At 38.9% G+C, this 22,414-nt stretch overlaps 3 protein-coding genes and 1 pseudogene across 7 annotated transcripts in view; 2 read left to right on the forward strand and 2 right to left on the reverse strand.

Annotated features, from left to right (window-relative positions):
- Positions 1 to 846: 846 nt before the first annotated feature.
- LOC147050831 (gamma-crystallin M3-like) lies at positions 847 to 1,576 on the reverse strand. Its single transcript, XM_085919932.1, has 3 exons — positions 1,526 to 1,576; positions 1,208 to 1,450; positions 847 to 1,122 (listed from the first exon to the last, which is right to left on the reverse strand). The coding sequence occupies exons 1-3, from the start codon at positions 1,532 to 1,534 to the stop codon at positions 847 to 849; spliced, it is 528 nt and encodes a 175-aa protein (XP_085776058.1). The 5' UTR covers positions 1,535 to 1,576.
- Positions 1,577 to 3,873: 2,297 nt separating this feature from the next.
- Positions 3,874 to 4,618, reverse strand: LOC147050832 (gamma-crystallin M3-like). The gene is made up of 3 exons (XM_085919934.1): positions 4,580 to 4,618; positions 4,260 to 4,508; positions 3,874 to 4,155 (listed from the first exon to the last, which is right to left on the reverse strand). The coding sequence occupies exons 1-3, from the start codon at positions 4,586 to 4,588 to the stop codon at positions 3,874 to 3,876; spliced, it is 540 nt and encodes a 179-aa protein (XP_085776060.1). The 5' UTR covers positions 4,589 to 4,618.
- A 2,188-nt stretch (positions 4,619 to 6,806) lies between these two features.
- Positions 6,807 to 8,275, forward strand: LOC147050833 (gamma-crystallin M2 pseudogene; annotated as a pseudogene). Its single transcript, XR_015067283.1, has 3 exons — positions 6,807 to 6,810; positions 6,913 to 7,184; positions 7,962 to 8,275. The product of XR_015067283.1 is annotated as a gamma-crystallin M2 pseudogene (transcript).
- Positions 8,276 to 16,918: 8,643 nt separating this feature from the next.
- dgkg (diacylglycerol kinase, gamma) overlaps positions 16,919 to 22,414 on the forward strand; it is a 44,406-nt gene continuing 38,910 nt past the window's right edge. For 3 of the 4 annotated variants that reach the window (XR_015067285.1, XM_085920851.1, XM_085920853.1), the window contains exon 1: positions 18,209 to 18,353. The gene's annotated coding sequence lies outside the window, so the exon portion shown is untranslated. Of the gene's footprint in view, positions 16,957 to 18,208; positions 18,354 to 22,414 lie in introns of those variants that run through there. The other variant, XM_085920852.1, reaches the window with a different exon arrangement.

Raw genomic sequence — 22,414 nt, forward strand, 5'->3', positions numbered from 1 at the left:
AACTATTGTGATCTGGACTAGGGGTGTCCAAACCCAGTCCTTGAGGGCCTCTGTCCTGCATGTTTTTAGTCCCCCAATAGGCCTGATTCAATTAATCAGGATAGTTATCAAACGTCTTCATATACTTGCTGATGAGCTGTTCATTTGAGTGTGTGTAAGACGGGGACATCTAAAGCATGCAGGATAATAGTCTTTGAGGACCGCAGTCCCTGATCGATACGTTCATGTGTTTGATTGCGGCTTTCATTTTAAAAAACAACACACCTACACGCTACATCACAATATTTTTGTCTGGGAGTCCTCCACGATGCAACATGACAAATTTCAAACAGGGTTCCTGAAATATAATGTTGCAAGTACATCAGAATGGTTGTCCAACATTGTAAAGGGTGGGCAAAAGACTTCCTGGGTCATCTTGTAAGACCTAGCGCTCTAGGAAACTTTATTTTTTAACAGTGCCAAGTCATATTTCTGCAAAAGTTCCTAATTCTGGGATAAATTTCCTACGGGCCTTCTGTATGAGTGGTTTGAACTCCGCCTGGCAACATGTGTCGCAAGTGTTTCTGCTTATATTGGAAAATGACAGTTTCATTTTTTTTATTTATTTATTCATACTTATATTTTTATAATTAATATGTATTTATTTATGATCTATCTTATTTTTATTTTTTTTATTTTCTATTGAATCTTAAATGATTTGTGTTGTGATTTATAGCATGACCATTTGACTTCATGAGTTGTAGCCCCAAACAATTTATTTGCAAATAACACCATTTGTCTGATTGAAATAAAGTACAAGACCAGAATTTAGAAAGTTATGATATTTATTTGAGCAACAGTGTACAATTAGCATGAATCTGTGATGCGCCTCATGCTCATGAAGCGAGTGTTGCTCACGCCCATCTCCCTGAAGCTGCGGTGCTCCCCGGGCCTCACATAGACCATCCTGCCTCTGTGGTTGGGCTGCTCAAACAGCAGCCAGTGGCCCTCCATCACCTGGCAGGACATGCATTCGTTCATGCCGAAACGCTCCATGATGTTGTCGCAGTCGTCCATCAGTTCGTTCATCTGACCGCCCAGGTTCTCCCTCTCAAAGATCTTGATCCTGAACTGACCTCTGTGCTTTTAATGGGGATGATAGCAAAATCAGGAATTAGACAAAACAGCAGGAGAATTTCCTGTGGCATTTGTTGTGTGTTAGACCTACCATGGAGATCATGCGGCAGGACTTAACACCGCTGCTCAGGCCCACCAGATTCATGTAGTCGGGGTACTCGCCCCTCCTCATGAAGTACTGGTTGCCCATGAAGTTGGTGCGCTCGTAGACCATGAAGCAGCCGTTCTCCACCCGGCAGGACTGGCACCTGCTCAAGTAGGAGGACATGTCGGCGCAGTCGCTCGTGCACTCATAAGAGCGACCCTGGAAGTTCCTCTCCTCGAATAAGATGATCTGGGGGTGGAACAAAACCATCTTTAATTTGCTGGCATAATAAAGTGAAATAACCAGTTGAGGTGGTTTACCTACCTTGCCCATATTGATGGTGGTGGTGGTCTACTGGATCGCTGACTGAACTGAGCTTGAACTGACACCTCTCTCTGAACATGCATCATTTATACCTGACAAAAGACAAAGACTGCGTGCCCCCTATTGTCTAATGTCCTGAGCAAGCACCTGACTTTAAAAGCCTATCGTGTTGTGCTGCTTGCACATATACCCACAAGGTCATAATGTCCACGTAGAATTTTCCCTTGACAGGAGACTGACTGACTTTTGTCTTTTTTTCACCAATTTTATATCAATATATGAAATGATTTGATGCAGAGTAAATCAAGCATACAAATACCTGGCCCGTGTCTGATCTAACATGTACCAACAATGAGAAGTGTTTCTTTGTGATTCCTGGTGTGTATGCTGTAATACTTTCAAAATCAATTGAGGAATATTTTAAATATTATACTTTGTACTGTTAAAATATTGTATCTTTGTTGGAGAGCCGTGACTGGTCATTGCCTGATTCCTGACCAACTTGTGACAAAATGGCCACCCCTCCTGATATGGATACAGATGTATGGATTTTGCTGCTTAATTCATATTCCACAAACACAATAATAATGCTGTGTTTGGACCACTGGGGACATATTACTGTAAAGATTTTTTTCTACTTGATTTCCATTCAAGCCATACTTTGAATTGAATGATGACATTTTATTAACACAAAACACTCAATAGTTTTCGGGGGATGTGTGCTTTCATGGGACGGATGTCAAACATCTGGTGATACAATTTAGTTCTTGCTGCTCAAACATCAGTCAGTGGCCCTCAATCACCTGGCAGGACATGCAGATGTTTATACAGAGGCTCTCCGTGATATTGTCGCAGTCCCCCTGCAGCTTGTGGGACTGGCCACTCAAGTTTCCTGAATTGCCCTTTGTGCTGTCAATGGAAACAGAAAAGTTAAAATGGGAAAAAGTTACCCCTTCGAATTGTTTGATCGAATGTCATACCATGGTGGTAGCACGGCACGCTCATGGAATCTGCATACTCGCCCCTCCTCATGATGACCTGGTTTCCACTAGTTCTGTGTCAATCATCCCAAGTATAACCTAATCATCAGTTAATAACTATTTTTCTAAAAATCACTAACAGGTTGAAAACTGCTTAATAGTAGCTGAAAATGTGCAGTTTTAGAGCAACACAAATAAAACCATGGCGTGAAGTTTGGTGCCTTTATGACTACACTGCAAAACTGTTCAAAGTTCAGAGACAGTGTTAAAAAGAGTTGCATTTAAGAAACGTCCTTGGGTAATGGTTGAAGTTGACTTGTTCAGCATTATTTTGTTCTTTGCTTGCACGATAGAACTTCCCTAAGGTCGAGGAAACTTTTACATGCAGCTATTTGCTGAAAAAAAAAAAAGCCTTGTAACTTGATTTCCACTTTTCTGGTTCCAAATGTTTCAAACAGATTGGCCAATAGTTGTATTTCATGTGACGTCACCTTGTCACATGGGTTACACGGCCAATCGGGTTCATGAATATGTTTTGGTGACTTTTTTTTAGGACTGGTGACACACACACACACACCTAACCCAGTTCAGTCTAATGAGCATATTTTGTGGGCTGCTTGACAAACACAATCCCTTTTCTCCAAAGTGCAACATCTAAATACAAAATGAAGGACTTTGATTGCATCGAAGTGTTTGTGTGAAAAGTTCATGTCTCTGTCTTTGGAATTCTCAATCTGGAAGACAAGGCCTTACCAATTTATGTGAGTATTGTATTGCATTAAAACCTTTGGGGTTTTCTCATTTGGTCAATGCAGGCCTGTGGGAAATTGAGTTATGTTTCTTAAATGCTTTGTGTCCATTCTTCAGTTTGGCTTCTTTGTAAGTTTATGAATCATCTTCATGACAATAAGGCATTTCTTTTGACCACAAGTTATTTCTTTCTGATTAGTATTACCTGAATGCATTTACGATGGAGGATTTGTAAACTGACAGTGGCGTAGCAACAGACGGACGTACTCACAACTAATATTGCCATTTTTTTTCCAAATACATTATTTTCCTAATAGACTACACACTATTTTCATTAAACCACAAAAGCTCAATTGTCGCACACGCACACACACACGCACACACACACACACACACACACACACACACACACACACACACACACACACACACACACACACACACACACACACACACACACACACACACACACACACACACACACACACACACACACACACACACACACACAGAGAGGATCAATAAGATGGCATTAATCAGTAAAAAAACATTCAGTCATATTATAAGTTAGGAAGCATTTATTGATATGAATTATGACATTTTCAAAGTAGAAGCCTCTTAACAAGTTTCCATGATGCGTCTGATGGATGCAATCCTCATTTCAACTGAACCCGTCCCCATTTCTCTCATGCTCCTGTATTCTCCGGGCCTCAGATAGAGCATTCTGCCCCTGAAGTGAGGCTGCTCGTACAGCAGCCAGTGGCCCTCCATCACTTGGGCGGACAGGCATTCAGACATGCGCAGGGTGTCCTGGATGTTCTCGCAGTCGTCGAGCAGCTCGTTCACTTGACCTCCAAAGTTCTCTCTCTCAAATATCTTCATCCTGAAAGGACCTCGGTGCTGTAAAATGAGGGAGACAGCGTTGGTGACGAGATATTTTGCTTCCCATTTGGAAGCACCAATGACAGACACCAACTTGATTATTTTTTTTGTTTTTGTTTTACCATGGGGATCATACGGCAGGAACGGATGCAATCACTCATGCTGATTCCCATCAGGCGCTGGTTGTCGGGGTACTCTCCTCTACGGACCAGCATCTGGTGGCCAATAAAATTTGAGCGCTCGTAGACCATGAAGCAACCGCTCTCCACCCTGCATGAGCTGCAGCGGCTCAGGAAAGAGGTCAACTCGGCGCAGTCGCTGCTGGTCTCATAGGAGCGACCCTGGAAGTTTCTGTCCTCATAGAAGATGATCTGCAAAAATCAAAACATTCAGAATCTCAACAGCCATGCTTTAAAACAAAACCAAAAATCATTTGGCATACTCTGCCCATGCTGACGTCCGATCCTGTCCCTGATTGCACTGCTGTCTGTCCCCAGCCGCCGAAACCTTTTATAGCTGCTCATGATAGCTAAATGATCTATGGAGCCTTTGTGCGGAATATCTTACTCAGCAGCGCAGCATACGGGCCTGTAATGTTTGTTCAATTGCTCTGCAAATAGTTATTATTCCTGACTGTATGCATCTGGTCCAGTGCCAATTGTGGCCACCTCTCCTATGGGGTGAGGATGTGTCAGCTGGGCCTTTTTGTGTTTGCTCTGAGGGCACGATCACTTTGTTGGCTCCTATTCTTATGCAAGGTGAAAGCATACTGTATTTTTGTGTCATAATTCACTAGTGCTAATTATAATTTTTTTGGTGCCTCTGGACTTTCTTCAATTATTCAAAACAGTGGGGAGGGGTACAAACCCCCAGTTAAATCGTTATATGATATTGTTAGATTAATGACCTCATCGCCATTCATCCTTCACACAGCCACTGGAAACAGCGATATAACTCGGTCCAACTGCAGGTGAACGAGAGAGCAAGATTTCCCGATGCTATGCGCTGGCCTGTTTCCAACATGCAGTGTAGAAACACTTGCATTTCTTAAAACTTTATTTTTTCTGTGCATTCAAAAATATGACCTATTGTGTTACTATCTTGTTTTGTGATTTTTAACTTAATTTTTTTGTCATTTTAAGATTTTATTTAATCTTTTTATTGGGGGAACATTTTTTTTACGTCAAATAAGTGCATGGTAAACAAAAGCTTACAATTTGCAATTACTCTATTGTATTTTATTTTTAGGGTTATTCAACATTCAATAAGCAATAACAAAATCATACCAATTTATGTGTTATATGTGTGTGCAATTGCCATTCAGAGGTTATTGGACTGCAAATATTGAGTTCTTAAAATATTGCTTAATCAATATGTTGTGGTTCTTACCATTGCAATTAGTTTGGTGTTAAACTTTCCAGTGTCTATCTTCTTCCTGCCCTGTGTACTGTCGGCTGGCTAATGCACTAAAGTGTGCAGTTCCCCCTCTTATTATGTTGGAAGCAGAAGTACAAGGGAACTTAACTCTGTATTGTTTCTAGGAGCATTATTCTATTTTTATACTTTTCTTTGAGCTTGCCTAGGCCCGTTTTCCATGACCCCACTGTTGGATTGTCTAGTGTGGAGATCAGCAGTAAATGCTGTAGCCATTGTAATGACAATGCTGCGCGCTGCTCGGCGAGTGTATAAATCCACAACGGGCCTGTGGAGAATGTTCTGATAAACAAAACTGTTGCTAAAAGTTGTGAGAAGCCCAAACATGGAGCAAGTGGGAAAGGTAGGACGATTTTGTCAGAACTTGCCACCATAATGAGTTGAGGTTTTTTTAGATTGTTTTTATTGACTTTGAATGACCTACTTTCCTTATTTAATCCAGATACAAAGGCACATTCTGGTTTAATTAGTCTCTTTCAAATCAACTTTGCTCGATGAAATAAATGAAAATGGCGTTCATTCGTACAAGCCCCCGAAAAAAATGCCAACATTTTTGTTTAGCAACTTTTTTTTCTAATCAGAAAAGAAGCACTGTACAGTATTCTACTTATAAAGGCGCACAGTTATGTTACAAACTAGAATGTAAAAAAACAACAAAAAAAACTGCACTTTCATTGAACTTAAGGCCTCTTTATACTCTTGTGGGCAAAAGTCGTGTGGACGTCACACCATTGATGAGCATAGTTTGCCTTCACACTTGTATGCACTTGGGGCATTTGTGTGCCATTGTGGGATGGATCAAACTTTTTCTCACCCAATTGCGGTGGCATCCCTCATTTGCATTAAGAGTACAGTGTGCCCAAATATGGCATGGTTGAAATTACGTAAATAAAAATAGACGCACTGTAGTTAATGCATGACATTGGTGGGTAAACTGCAAGATATCCCCCCTTGTGGATGTTGTAGTCAACCGTGCGTGTGACGTGGACAATTGGAGACCGCCGTGCACCAATGCCCATGCATCTGCCTGTGACACCCACCCCAGTAAGAACAAGTGCATTATAAAAAAAAAAAAGGAAAATTATTATAATTCATTTAATGAATTGATTTCTATTACCTCCTTAATACTCAGACCTCAGAATATAGACCTTTTAGTACATTTCTTTTTTTTTTTTTTTTTAAATTGTGCTTTTCCCCTTTCTCTGTACATACATTTACTGTCTTAATGAACTGAAATGTGTTAAGGCCATCCAAGAGGGGTCAAACTATAACAAGTGGGTTTGAAACGTATCTCGTTCGTATCTGTATTTTATTTCCTTTGTTGTATACTGTGCTATATAGCAACAACATCCTCACATTTTGGTGCCCAGATCATCTTTTACCAGGACCAGAACTTCCAGGGTGACTATTACGAGTGCAGCAGTGACTGTCCCGAGCTGAGTAGTCACTTGAGTCGCTGCGGCTCTGTGCGTGTCAAGAGCGGGGCCTGGGTTCTGTTCGAGAGGCCCAACTACTTGGGCGGCCAGTACGTCGTCACTAGTGGCGAGTACCCAGACTACCATCACTGGAAGGGCACCACTGACAGCGTCCGCTCCTGCCACGCTATCCCCAATGTACGTTCCATAGTAACCATTCTCAATGGCAGCTTCATTCCTGCTGTTTGTCTGACAGACATTGTCAGAATCTTGGTGAATCCCAATGCAAAAAAGTCGAAATTTTCTGAAAGAAACTAAACTTTTAATATTCCCTATATTTTTATGATGATAAACATAATCAGAAAAAAGTTAGTTTTATGAAAATAATGATCAATAAGATAATTGGATGGCATTATTACTGGTAAAGAACTTCTATATTATTAGGAGAAACTAATTTAGATTGTAATGTTACAAGAAAAAAAACAAGACAAAGTTTTAACTTTTCAATAATGCATTGCAATTTTATGAGCATTAAATTACAATATTAATCTTAAAAAAATATGAGAATAAATGAGAAAGTTATTTTAATTTTTTAATAATACAGTACATTTTCAATATAAATCCTAAAATCATAGGTGGAAATCCTCAATTTCATGATAATTTTTTTAATTGTATAACTAAACCATAATTTAACCAGAATTATAACCAGAAGCTAATTAACTTAATTTTATTGAATTACTAATTAACCAGTTCCAGTTTATTGAGAGGAAAACAATATTAGATTTTATTTACTTTTTGTAAAATAAACTGATATTAAGAGGAAATGTCAGAATTTTACAAGAATTAAGGTGTATTATTTTGAGAAAAAGTGTAATTTTATGATAATTGTCATAAGAAATTATATTCTGTTTATGTTTGTGCGTTTCAATATAATTTGATGAACATAGTCTTACACATTTGTTTATTGTTTTCCAGTTTTCTGGCACATTCCGAATCCGCGTTTACGAGAAACCTGACTTCGGTGGTCAAATGCTGGAGTGCACGCAAGATGTCAATCAGCTATCAGATGTTTGGTCCCCTGGGGCCATTCACTCTGCTCAAGTACAGGACGGCGCCTGGATCTTCTACGAGCTTCCGGACTATCGCGGACGGCAGTACCTGCTGGAGAGAGGCCAGTACCGCCGCTTTGGTGAGTGGGCCGCCATGGAGCCCACGGTGGGATCCCTCCGGCGTGTCCGTGACATTTAGACGCAACTTTACTTTGAAAAATAAATAAAAATAGGATGCAACGAAGCAGGGTTTAGAGGGTGTTTTTTTAAAACATGTGTATATATATATATATATATTTGTAATTCTAATACTGTAAGTAAGGGAAAAAGTCAGTATTATCTTAGGTGCAAATTATAATATTCCAGGAAGACTTCATGATACATAGATGAAGTCCTAATATGGTAAAAAGCAAAAAAAAGAGAATATGAGAAAAGGAAAAACACAGAACACAGGAAAAAAATCTAACTTCGGTAAACTCATAATTTAGTGGGGGGAAGGTAAAAGAATTAAGGTTAGAATGAAGCTGTTGAAAAAGTTGCATTTTTATAATAATTCAATAGGAATAAAAAAGCAGAAAAGAGAAATCATGTCAGAGAAGTCTCCATCCATCCATCCATCCATCCATCCATCCATCCATCCATCCATCCATCCATCCATCCATCCATCCATCCATCCATCCATCCATCCATCCATCCATCCATCCATCCATCCATCCATCCATCCATCCATCCATCCATCCATCCATCCTCTGACACAGCTAGGTTGGCAGGTATGCTGGATCTACCCCTTTAGTTGAGAGGCGGGATACACCCTGGACTGGTCACCAGAACCATTAACACTAACTGGACAATTAATAACGCATTGGAATGCAAACAACTTTTTCCTCAGACCATTAGAATATTTTTGTCCTGTGATAACATGGTTGCCGATGAGGCCACGTCACATTGAGCAACAAAGATGTGATTACTCAGCGGCATTTGTCAGTCAGAGCGTGGACACGCCAGCTGGTGTTAAGATCTGATGACTCGGCGGGATTGGCTAGTCCAGGGTGTGGTGTATGCCAGCTACTGTTAGTGCTGAAGCTCAGATCACTGGAATGACGCTGAAAACAACTACAACACAAAGAAGGCATGACGCCCAGGTTTGTCACATCCCTATAGCTCATGCCCCTAGGGAGCAAATTGTACAAAATACCAACAATATCCAAGAATCATAGAGCATGACTGAAAAATGAAATAATTTGTTCCATCCGTCCATTTATCTATCCATCTATCTTTCTATCTATCCACCTATTCATCCATCTATCCACAGGTAGAGGGATACACACACGAAAGATCAGGGATGCCAGAAAATTTGTTGAATAAGCAAAAGTGGAGCAAATGATACAAAAAAAAAAATAGAGGACACCCTAAAATAGAGGGATACCCTAAATGTATCTCTACTATCTCTACAATAAAGGCCTGTTCAAAAATCAGAACGTCATCATAAAGCGGAGAGCTTGGGACTGGTATCAGGATGTTTTTAAATGTCCATACCCTGTAGTTCTACTGGTATCCGCTAGATGGTAGCACTGTTACGTTACAATGATCAGGTTGGACCAGCCGACCTTTGCATTCGAATGTCGACTTAGACGTCTCATAGAGTCCTACTTAAGAATATATTGAAATTAAATGCAAAAAATGACATGTTATCTCAGATTATAATATCGACAACATGATGATTGTATTTCAGCTATTTTTCAAATGGGCTTGTAGTTTTCAAGTGAGGCCTTCGTGGCATCAAGCTTCGAGGCACTGGAAACAGTATTGCCATGGAAACCAACGTGTGCTCCACTTATCTGTAATCCATCCTCCATCCTGGATGTGACCAGAAAAGCAAAAAGTCGTTTTTTTCCACTAGTATTCCTCGTGTTCAACTCACGTGGATTTGCTAACGCTGGCGTGAACTCCATGTGATTTGCTGTGCTGACGTCCCCTCACACTGCTCATTTGCATGGAAGGGAAACGCCTGATGGCCCAAAACGTCTACTACATCCTTAGCCACAGCTAGTTGCACAATCAGTGCCAATTTGATGCTATTATATAAATAACGTCCAATATTTTTTTAGTAGAATCCCATTTTTGATCCCAAAAATACTGTTTTTGGTCAAATGACTAGACTGGTTGGTGTCTTGACTTTCTTCTGAGTCTTTTAACTTGCACGAGCAGCACCACAGATGGCTTTCATTGCACCCACGCTAGCTAAAGCAAACACTCCTTTATGACCAAAGAACAGAGGGACTCAAACCTCTCCGACACACACACATGCGAGTGTTTACAGTCGAGTATGAGGGGGATCCTGGGAGGAGGCTATTTTTAGCTCCGATTTCATCATTCCTCTCCTCTGCTGGAGCTCTCCACTGCATTCTAATGAAGAGACCTTGTGTTTGCAGCACGCTCACAAGATAGGGAAGCGAGAACGCCGTGACTTTCACCCCACCCCCCCTGCTTTCCTGGAATTCAGAGACCTTGACAATGTTGCAATTGCATGAGGTGTGACCTCAGTGTAGGTCACATGAAAAGGCGCTTCATGAAAGCTGCAACACACAATATATGAATAAAGCATGACAGGGAGTGAAGGTTGCAAGTGGCGTACCAAGGTCGCATGCTAACTAGGAGGCGAGGCTTTATTTGTTTGTTTGTGACCTTGCAAATTCTTGTCTGCATATTTTTAGCCATTAGTCTGAATCTTTCGATATCAAGGTTGCCATTACATTTGGAGGATATTCCACACATTGATATCATCATACAAAAACTATTGCTATTATAAAAAGTATTGGTATTTTCTGCTTCAGTTAACCATGTATTCACAAATTTGCCATTTTAGAATTGATTTATTCGCTGGTTTTCCTATTTTTAAAATAGCTTCTGTGGTATTTGTAGAAATATTTGCTGTTTTTGCACATCAGCATTGCAGAGAGCTAAAGCCTTTACCAGAGGCAAAATCAGAAAACACTTCCACGACAGTCTCGATTGGAACCTGCCTGGATCATCTTGAGTCCTTTGCAAGGAGAATCTTGTTTCAAATTATATTCCCCACAGAAAGAGAAGAAAATGATTCATTCATTCCAAGGGTGCTTTCAGAGTCTATTTTAAGAAAAGTGTTGTCTTTTAAAAATGGGGGCGCGGCCAACGGATGAGACGAGATTCCCAAAACAGGCTCTATTGATAGAACTCTCAGGAAGCAGATGGAGGGAGCGACATATCTGGCATGAAGCGGTGTGTTTTTATTTTGCTTAATTTATTTATTTTTGCTGACACTGATGCTCTTTAAAATCTTCATACTGCTGTCATTGGCCACTTTTGTTCTTGGAAACAAAAACTCCAAGGTGGCTATCGATTGAGACAGAGAGAGAGACGCTTGATATGTCAAGTAGTATTTTTATCAAATTATTACTGCATTTGACTAATACAAAAACAAGATCGATAGAAAACCATATTATTGCCAATATTTGGGTTTTGAAATGATTATTAGCACATCCTCTTTTTTCTTTTAAAACGACAGTTTCCAACAGCAAAACAAAATAAAAATTCACATTACTCATATTGACATTTTGTCAAGGTTTTTGAGGTGTAATGAAATTTTTGTGAAGCGACAGCATGCAGTGACTGGTGTTTTGATTTGAGGCAGCAGGGAAGGGGTGCAGGAATGGTGTGTGAAAGGTAGCACGAATGGAGCATTTTAATTAAAAACTGCTGAGACACAGCGACACTGGAAGAAGAAGCACAGAATTTGCCAGATTCCGACCGTGCCCGACGAGGAAAAGCAATGACGTGAACCCAATTAGTTCCATCGCATGAAGTTGCACCTCTCTGCAAGTGCTCATTTTCTGATCAACACACACCATTTGAAATTTTTGAAAATACAAGTAGAAGTAGGGTCTGTTTCCACTGGTGATGGTTTGCATGAATAACTGGTGAATTGCACGGATTGCACTCAATTGCACTAAAATACAAAAAATTGTTAACCCACCTTTGTTTCTGGGGTTCATTTTCAATACCTGTACAACAAATAATGATAACAACAAAAATAGCTCATCATAGTTTAATTTAATAGCTTGAAAGTAACCAAAATCACGAGTAATAATCTTAAGAAGGTCAAATAGGACTTTCTTTTTGAGTAAATTGGGAATTTCATGAATAATGACAAGAGGACTTATTGCATTAATATAATGCATATATTATGCCGTGTTTGACTGAGTATGCTGTGAATTTCAATTTTTACTCCATTGATAATTTTTAGACGTGTTCATTACTCAAAGTGGAGGACTGGCAGTTATGACTAACTATTGACAGTCTATTCTATTATGTGTGATTTTTTTTTTTTTGGTCTAGATTGTGCTCCGGCTGGATTCAAATAGTCGAGTGAGAATATATAATCTATATGCAGTGCTCCACTTTGGAAATGATGAGCCATCCCTTGTGTAATTGTCCATGTGAGTGTGCGGTAATCACATTAAAATGGAGACCCAGGAGAGTACACAAGGATGTTCATTGAAGTGAATCCACCAGCAAAGACGGAAATGAAAGAAAATGATCTCTTTCAACGTAAAGGTGCAGGAGGATGCACTAATCTAATTGCTCTGGACTCACTAATTTGCTAATTAACCATTAGCACGCTCTTTCGCCTCTCACAACCATCCTAATCATTTTTCAGTGTTTCTAGATAATGATATAAGCTGGAAATAACGTATTAAACATAATAGAATTTGTTTATATTGATTTTATTCCTATACTCATTCCTTTGTGAGGTCCACTGAGACGCAGACTGGATTGTATTTGGTCATTCATTTGCTGCCAACCATTTGACAATCTAATAGGGTCGAAGCTATTCATGACTTTTTGACTTTTGATCATTTAATTGTTATTCATTTCATTACCCGAAATCATGATATGCTAACATCTAGTGGAGCTCAAAATGTAACAACTACCACTGTTGAGATTACACATGTCTACTACAGGACAGGGACAGAAAGGAGGTGAATGACTGAATGCAAATGCAAAACACAACAAACAGAGGAGGTCTCATTGGGAGCTGGCAAATGGTGCATTTGAATGTCAAGTTCTAGCGATACAAAGGTCTTGGTGACATTTAATTTTTGGGGGGAAGGGGGGGGGGGGCTGCAGTGATCTGGCATTCTCTCTTGTAGAACACACACCTTTGCCAAGATGGCGGTTGTTGACGTGAAATGTCAAGAGTTGGATTGTCGACAACTAACAATTCATTTTCATCCAATTTAAGAGTAGCTTACAATATTTCTTATTTTGTGATTATTTCATTTTAAGTTTATCTAATAATACGAGGCAAATGATTGTCAATTTTCTTTCTGGTAGGTTTGCATCTGTATGTGTTGGGATTTATTTTTACATATAAATATTTGACTAATGTGTTTATTTTTGCACAAATAAAAAGATACACCACACCAGAAGTGTCCTAGACAAAATTCACCTATAAGTTATTGTATGTGAAGAATTTTGTTGGATTTGTAATTGTATATTTCTTTGCAGCATATATAGTAACTAAGACAACAAAGCCACAACATCACTTGAAAGCTTTTCAAGTTGCATTTATGAATCTTTCTGGATGCCATGGAAACACATACATAAGTTAAACATTTCTCTTCTGTATCATAATCACGTCCCAGTGGTTGGAATTAAGGGGAGGGTGAATAACTTTAGCAAATCTAGCTCTCTTTCTCACACATTAACAACTGTTAAAACAATTAAATTCATTTTTTTAATGTCATGAAACATTTTCATGCACTGAACATAAATAGTCGCTATTCACTTGATGAGACGTACGTATGGTAAAAAAAAAATGTTGACCAGCCTGCTAAGGCAAAAATACTTTTAACAGTTTTTTTCCAAACAAGCAATGTAAATTGAAGGAAAGGGTTCAAACTGTAGACAATTTACAAAAAGGACAATGGGAAAAAAAAAAAAGAGTACCGTATTTCCCGGACTATAAGGCGCACCTAAAAACCTAAAATAAGCCGACAGTGCGCCTTATAGTCCGGTGCGCCTTATATATGGATCAATTTATGAATTTGTTGATCTATACTGGTTGTACACAGTGCTTTGCCAACATTTTCAGTACGTTTTAGTACAACTAGTAAATTACTAATTAATATTCACATTTGAGAGGCTGACATTATACGAGTTGGTCTTTCAAATCTTTCCACTTGCTTTCCCATTTGTATCCAATTAGTTTACTGGCAAGGGCTGTTTTCCTTTTTGTTCAGTGGCCCCATGGAGCATTTCTTGCTTGACCTATTATATACACTTCAGTGTCATATTGTTTTATTTCATCCATAGTTTGACAGTTTCTTTTTTACTTCTTTGGCCACTAGAGAAAGGAGCAGTTGAGTGCAAACGGATGATCATTTGGTCATAAAAGATGGCTTCTGACTGACTGAACAATTTGTCCCCCTCCATTTCTGCAAAGATTGCTATGACCCTGTCACGTTCCACACAGGTCACTCTAATTTCCAAGTTCGCAGTGCCACTTTATCCAGCTTTGGCCCTAACCTTTAAATTTTTCAAATCTCAATGTATGCATTTACTGAATTTTATTATTGCAGATTAAATTATTGACAAGGTCTCCTTTGAATAATTCAGATACTTGCACCAGTAATAAGTCATACAAACTCTTTCCACATGCTACCATGAGTATGGATGCTTTTAATCGTGAGGCGCAGAGGTAAGCTTCCTGTTTGTGGAGTTGCCGCCATTCTCGCACAATTGCTGGCCTAGGCTTAATATTAATCGCAATCACAAAACATAATTTCAATCTAACAGAATATATTGAGCAGTTTCATACTGCTGGCATGGATCCTATATCACAGTTTGATAAATGTTATATAAATACATAGTATATTAATATTATTAGTAATATTAATATAAATATTGGTCAGTCCAAATGATTCTGCTCAATGCCAGCGTTATGATACGACTAAACTAATATTAAATGTTTACCTTAAACTCAAAAGATGGTGCTTTGTCGGTGCTTATAATTTGTGTCATTTTAAGAAATCTCCCATGCCCCGGCACAAATGATTGTCATTGCACCACTTGAGAGGTGCCTGAAATGTGCATGTAACAGATTGGAATTGTCTTTGTTTCACCATAAACACATTGCATGAGCTTGTCACAAGTTAATTGTAGATTAGTTTTGTATTGCAATTGCTTTTGATAAGCTGAAACACATCGTACACACTTGCTTTAGTGACGCGTATAATTTTTGGGGGGGAGATTGTAAGTAGACTATAGCCCTGGAGCAGAGGTCACCCACGCAGTGCACGCAGACACATGTTCTAAAAATAGCACTTGTCACAATTTTTTGTTCATGCTTTAAATTTGAAACATAATGGATTACAATATTTGTCGTATAGTAATAATATTATAAGCAAAATATTTTATGTATAACGAAATCTAATCTCAAGTCAAAGTTCGGGTGTGCGCGAGTCATAACATTTGAATACAGATTGGTGCAGTGGTTCTCAAATGTTTTGCACCAAGTAGCTGCCACTTAAAAGTACTAAGCTCTCCAAGTGATTAATGATTTTTAATGATTTTAATAATTATAATAAACTTTAACACTTCACTTAAAAGTAGAAATAAACTTTTTTTGTTTTTACTTAAACACGCTCTTGTACACGTTGAGAAAAAAATTGCCGCACTTTCAGAAATACATTTTAATATACTTTGTGAAGAGTCCTGAAACATATTTGTGACAGAAATTCATGATGACATAACATGAACATAATAAGACCTCTGAAATGTCTGAACCCATATCGTTCAATACATTGATCAATTGACCAAACACTGCTCTGATGCAAATGTCAGGCCTCAGCATATAATGTGCATGTAGATATCTTCCCTGTTAAGGTGCCTTAAAAAATACTCGTGTAGGATATTAAAGTTGTGTCTCGGTTAATAAAAACAATGCGGGGCAAGATTTTGATACGACAAGTGGTAAAAGCTATCCCTACTGATGACCTAAAGAACCGAAGTGCATCTCTCTTTTCTGAAAAACAACTTAGTCATCAGAAAATGGAATAATTTTCAGCATTACTCAGCAACATTGATAGAGATTAACACTGATGTTGAAGGAGAGACGTTAGTTTCACACAGTGAAAGCATCTGTGACTTATGAGAAGATAAGCGAGGCGTGTGTGTGGGAAGTGTCAAAGCACTGAGGAACTGAACTATTTTGTAAGACTTGGGTGCAACCTGCAATAATAAGCCTTTAATTGTTGTCATATTTTTAAAATGCATGCTATTCTTAGTCAAAAGTTGTTCAACTCTGAAACCACACGAGTTTTTATTACTGCCTTCCACTTCCTGTTTGGTCATCATGATTGTTGTGAGTGTGCACACGTCACACACTTCCTGCGTGGGCGCTAAAGTCATGACAATGAATTGTAATTCAAATTTGCCTACAATAACAATGCATAGTCGTAATAGTAAAAGATGAACAGTCACATTTAGATTTCAAGCCACGATCGAGTGCGAGCGGTTTGTTCCAAACAAGCATTACAGTTTTAATTTGGGATTCCATGTGAGGGTAGAGATTCAAACTAGGATTTGAAATGAGGGTGTCTCCACTTAAAAATCAAGACAAAACATTTTTGAGGGGTTTTGTTCTCCACACCATCTTCGGACCTACATAGCACCTCTGTTCTGTCCAACAAGGCGACTCCGTAAGACAGTTGATTCATTAATTGGGTGAAAAAAAGGGCTCTGGATGCTGCTGGCAATGAGGAGAGATGCAAAAAGCTATAATGGAGGCTTTTCTCTGTCCTCTAGGGATGCGGTTCGTTTGGCATTGCTACAGCGATAAGTGGGAAATGAGGCTCGCTTCTGCAAAATGAGACAAAAAGGTTTGAGAAAGATGAGCTCCGGTGCATTAGCACGTGCATTAGAGTGTCTGCATGTGTTTTTTGTGATTGTGCGTTAAACGACTCTGTGAGAAATGGGCAAGCAGGGCGGGTCTGGCTTCATTCATCAATGATGTCACGACAAAAATAGCCAGCAGCGTAACATCGGGCCGACACCTTGCAGTGACACCTTTACTGGCGGCTGACACGCTGAGCAGTGTGTTTGTGTGTGTGCTCGAGTAAGGGGAACATTGATGGAAAACAAGATAGGTGTTGATGCTTTTTTTTTTTTTTTTCTATTTGGGTTTAAGTGATTTTGGGTTTGCTTACTGAAAATAACTCTTGAGCCCATAACCCACCAGCTCAACACGAGTCAACGTTGAGTCAGCTAGGTCAAAGATCAATAGGATTATTATTGTTATTTGATTACTGGATTAGTTTTAGTATTTTATTATTCAATTACTGTATCAACAACAGGGGAGAAGAAATTGACATAGTTATTTTGCGTAACAAGAGTAGTAACAATAATTTAAAGCATAGCATTAACTTAAGTATTTTTTGTTTGTTTTGTAAATTTTAAATTAAATTTGTCATTGCTACTTTATTTATATTGCACTCCACCTGTTCTAATAATGTATATATTTTTGATTGTGATTTTTATCAGGATTTTATTTTATTGCAATACCTTTGATATTATTAAATTAATTTTTATTATATTTTATCATATTATTAAATTAATTTTTATTGTCATGGTTGGTTTTTTTCCTCGCCATGCAAAATGTAATCACTATTATTACATTTGAATTGAATTTTTTTCTATACAGTGTTTATTGTCCTTTTATTTCATTAATGTGCCCTTTTGAATGATTACTATAAAAAACAAGTCATAAAAGTGTGCAGGAGCACATCGAATCAATCTGATCAAATGAGATTTGACATTACAGCATGTGACTTTGCAAACACATGACGGAGGGTATTAGAACAGAAAGGGGTGGCTTCAAATGATCATCCTCATATATTTGTATTTTTTTTTGCCCCCCAAAAAATTACTGGGAAAACACTTGGAAAAAAAAAAAAAGAAGTTGCTCACAAGCAAAGAAAAAAAAAAGCCAAAGGGGCTCTGAATGTGAGGAAACAGAAAGAGGGAAGCGAGAGAAACACAGACAGCGAGCAAAGAAGAGAGCGAGAGGGGCAGGGCTTCAGAGAGAAGGTGGGGTGGGGGGGGAAGTCGTCTTGCATTCAGAGAGGATGAGGTGAGGGATGTTGCTGCTCCTGCTGCCGCGTGGACACAACTCTGCAGGCTCGGAAGCATACGACTGGTCCCACACACGCTTGTGGTGGTGCCGATCTGGCATGTAAGCGTGGCTTCTTCCCATGTGAGTGGCAAAGGAAGACATCAGGTAGGAAGGACTTCTGGCTGCCATTCTTGCTACTGTATATTGTGTTCCCATCGACATCTCGCTTCTACTTTGCGGTTCTGCTCTTTCAGACAGGTGTGCCCAACCTATGGCACGTGAGTTATACATTGCATTTTAAATCATTTACATGCACACTTGAAATCAAATAGGATCATCTGTTTTGCAGTGCCGGGGCCCAAAGATATTTTTCCTATAAATGCTCATAACATGTACTAATAATAAACATGTGTGCAATGTATTCTTATTGACAGCATGGTGGAGTAATGTTTGGTACCTCTGCCTCTTTTGTGTTGAATCATAAAGTACCCATGCTTGAATTTGTTTTGTTTGGGAAGTCTGGCTTGCTACGACATTCCAAAAACATACATGGGAGGTTCATCGAAAAGTCTTGTCCATAGGTGTGAATGTCATTTTATGCTTGGCTTTGTGGGGCTTGTGACTGACTAGTCCGGGTTGTACCTTCCCTCTCGCCTAATTAAAACAGCAATGCCATGATAGTTTTTTTTATTTTTATTGGTACATATACCTGATTGATCACTCAGTGGAAGACGGAGTTAAGTAGGATGTAAGGTCCAGCAGATCCAGTACATACAGCACTCAAACAGTTTACATTTTGAATATTTTCAATCCATTTTAAGACCACTCCAATGCCAATTTAGTTTAAAATACTTGCTCTTTAAATTTCATATCTTAGAGTTATTGATTTTTTTTCCCCCTCAGTTTTTCTCGTTGAGTGACGTTCCAGCATGAGGCAGCTGACAGCATGCTTAACGACATCTCATGCAGCAGGATGAGATGTTTATTGATTCTTAAGCATTCACTTGGGCGTGTTATAAATTTAATGGTGTGGTGGGGCTTCTACCATTGCTTCGTCACCGTCCATTAAAAGCTTTGCTTTTGTCACTTTCAAAAGCCACAAAAGCATATTGTTATTGTTATTATAATGAGGTGACACGGTGGGGGGGTACACTGGTTAGCACGCTCGCTTCACAGGGCAGAGGTGCAGGGTTTGATTCTGTCCTGGCCTTCCTAAAATTATTTATTATTTATATATCATTATATTTAGATATTATTATATTATGTATTTATTATTTATATTTTTATATTATATTTTTATTATTTATATATATTTATTATTAAAATTATTTCGATTTTTTTTGCTGTGTTACGAGATGAAATTTAAATTAGTATGCAAGAAATATCAACTGTACAGGGAAGTGACACAATTGCTTGAGGACTTATCGACAGATTCAATGATACAGCCAAACTCCATTGTGTGTGTGTAAAAAGTTTTCATTGACCTTTGACCCTTTGAAGCTGTGTTGAGACGAAGTCATTAGTTTGTGTACACTCACATCTTTTAAATCGAAACCAAATTTCCAATTCCACTTTTTTAACATTTTTACAATTTAGCCACACAGGTTTCTTGCCATCTAGCGGAAGAGTAGCCAATTGTTCTGCCTATCATTAAACGTTGCTGGCATAGGCAGATGAACACACTTTGCATTTGACTTACATTTGACAGTGAGCAAAAGAAGGAAAAAAAAAAAAAAAAAGGCTTCCGCATAGTAATCACATTTTCACAAAAGACGTACAGCTTCCCCTCATGGGCGTGTCCACAATGACAGCGTTGAGACTGCCGCCTCTATCGGGTCTGCTGCACTTCCTGTCAAGAGGTTCGACCCCGGACTCACTGGGATGGAGATGTCAGGCGCATCCTGTGCAACCCCCTCCCCACACATCAAAAAAACAACATTATTGTTCAACTTCCTGCCTGAGTGTGCATCCCTCCGCTCGCCATTATTGTTGCAAACATCTCCTGGTTTAGCAGCTGCTATGTGTGCCTTGCAGCGAGTCAATTGACATTTTACGCGACAAAGGCGGCCTGTGTGGGCAGACGACGTGAAGTGCAGGCATAGGCACGAGTAATCATAACAAAATCACATGTGAGGGCCATGGCAACTGTGCTGATAGAAACCACCATAAAAGACCATGGAGAATAACTTGTACGACTTTTTTATTTATTGACAAAAGCGGGAAATAAAAATAAATATCTCTTCTTACTTGAACAAATGATTACTCTGTTATCTCAAAAAGCTCAGACATGAAATATCCTATTTCTAAAAATTTCCAGTTTCACTGTTTACTCCGTTACGATCAACTAAGTTTAGCAAAATAGCATTGAATTTCTCCCACGCCTCTCTTGTTGGAAGCATTTGTCTGACATCACGCTGATGATGCGCTCGAGTAGAGCATTGTTGAATTCCAGATGTCCCCAGCAATGCGCCTTTCAGTACATCGTTCCATATCAAATAAATATTTGCATTTTCTATTCTTCAGCAAAATACATTTCACAATGCCACATGAAATAGTCAATTTTTTACTATTACGGTTGACTGCTACACGATTAGATGCAATTTGATGATGATAGAACACAGAAGCAGATTGCATTTTTATTTAAATTTGGCTTTAATTTCATAAATTTGAGGAAAACTCAACTATTTTATTTGAAGTCAAGCATGAGCTAGGCATAGTTTTCTCGCATTCAATGTTGTTGAATGAAGATATAAAATCCTATACAGTGCATGCAGGTTAAAAATAAATCAACAATATATCCTCACGTGTCACACGTTTTATGACTTCCCCGTGTGAAACGGTTCAAATGGCTCTCTGATTATTCAAGGTTGCTGATCCCCTCAGTACGTGTATTCTTTGTCATATGTGTGCAGGATGAAATTATACTTGTATGTCATGGTTGGCAAGTGCGTCTTGTGTAGTCTGGTGGATCTGTTCGGAAAACGACAGAGAGCACAGTCGTTTACAGCCGCTTCCAGTGTTTGAACTTTGTGAGCAAAATCTCGAGCAGGGTCTTCTTTCATCGTCCGCTTGTTGGTTGAGCTAGCATGGAGTGTTTTTGTATGTGATTCAGCATGACCCATTGCTTCCTGGGGACATCAAGCTTGCCGCCTTGATGTCTGAATCAAAGACGTCTTCTGTGATGGATGAGATGGGCTTGTGGAATTTGGGGCATATTTTTGGCTCATAGTGAAACCCCCATTCGTCACAGGGGATATTTTCCAGACCCACCGGCACCCTCGATAGTGTAAAAAGCCATAATAAAGAGAGATCATATATAAATACAATAAAACTGTTTTCAGTAGTTACCTCTCCCAAGCACTTTAAAGCGAGGCTCTGTTTTACGAGGAGCACAGTGGTCCCTAAACTTAAAATTGAGGAACAAACTATAAAAGTCAACTTGTAAAGTAAATATTCACTCCACTCATTTTTACTATATTACTGACAAAAGTGTGGAGTTGATGTTTTTCAGCACCAATAATATTCAAGGACAATAATAAAAAAAAATCCATAAACTTGCACTCCCATGATGTCAACTCAATTTGGAATCTTGCTTTAAACTAATTTAACCTTATTAAAACACACACTCCGCTAGCTTTATGCTAAAATATAATGTGAAACGTCATAGATGAGCAAATGGAAATTAGCATAGATGGTGTGTGTAATTATACACTTTTAAGATACTGCTACTTTACCAACACACACAGAGCAGAATCACATTCAACAAAAGAGAAAACCATTTTATATTAAAACACCAAGATATGCATTTCTCTGCATACACATACGTGGCACTACACTGAAGGTGTGCAACTCAAAATTTGGACTTGGAAACGTTGAACTTAAAGTCACACTTACCGACCACATTGGATAATGAAAAATAGTCAGCGGCACAGTTGATTACAACCACACACAATATATTGTTTAATCAAACCTCTCTGACCAGGTCAGACAAATGTAGGCCTTGTTGTCATCAGTGGATCTTGTGTTGGTTAGGTGATGTCATCAGATTATGCAGGTGTACCTAATGTCGAGGCCACTTATAGGAGGAGAGTGCATTGAAACCCAAGCAGATAGCAATCGCAGAGTAAGTTAAGTGTCCTTCATGCATTCGTCTGTTTCCGTCGTGGTGTTTCTCTTTGCACTGCAGTGACGTCATGGTTGCCTAGCAACCCGCTCAGCAAAACAGA

Source organism: Syngnathus leptorhynchus, chromosome 9 (genome assembly GCF_054491065.1).
Source record: "Syngnathus leptorhynchus isolate UIUO chromosome 9, UIUO_Slep, whole genome shotgun sequence".
Taxonomy (NCBI): domain Eukaryota; kingdom Metazoa; phylum Chordata; class Actinopteri; order Syngnathiformes; family Syngnathidae; genus Syngnathus; species Syngnathus leptorhynchus.

Excerpts from the sequence above, each read along its gene's own strand:
- LOC147050831 (XM_085919932.1), bottom strand. Across the intron at positions 1,123-1,207 it reads CCTGCCGCATGATCTCCATG|CACAGAGGTCAGTTCAGGAT; the intron begins GTAGGTCTAACA and ends CCCCATTAAAAG.
- LOC147050832 (XM_085919934.1), bottom strand. Across the intron at positions 4,156-4,259 it reads CCTGCCGTATGATCCCCATG|CACCGAGGTCCTTTCAGGAT; the intron begins GTAAAACAAAAA and ends CTCATTTTACAG.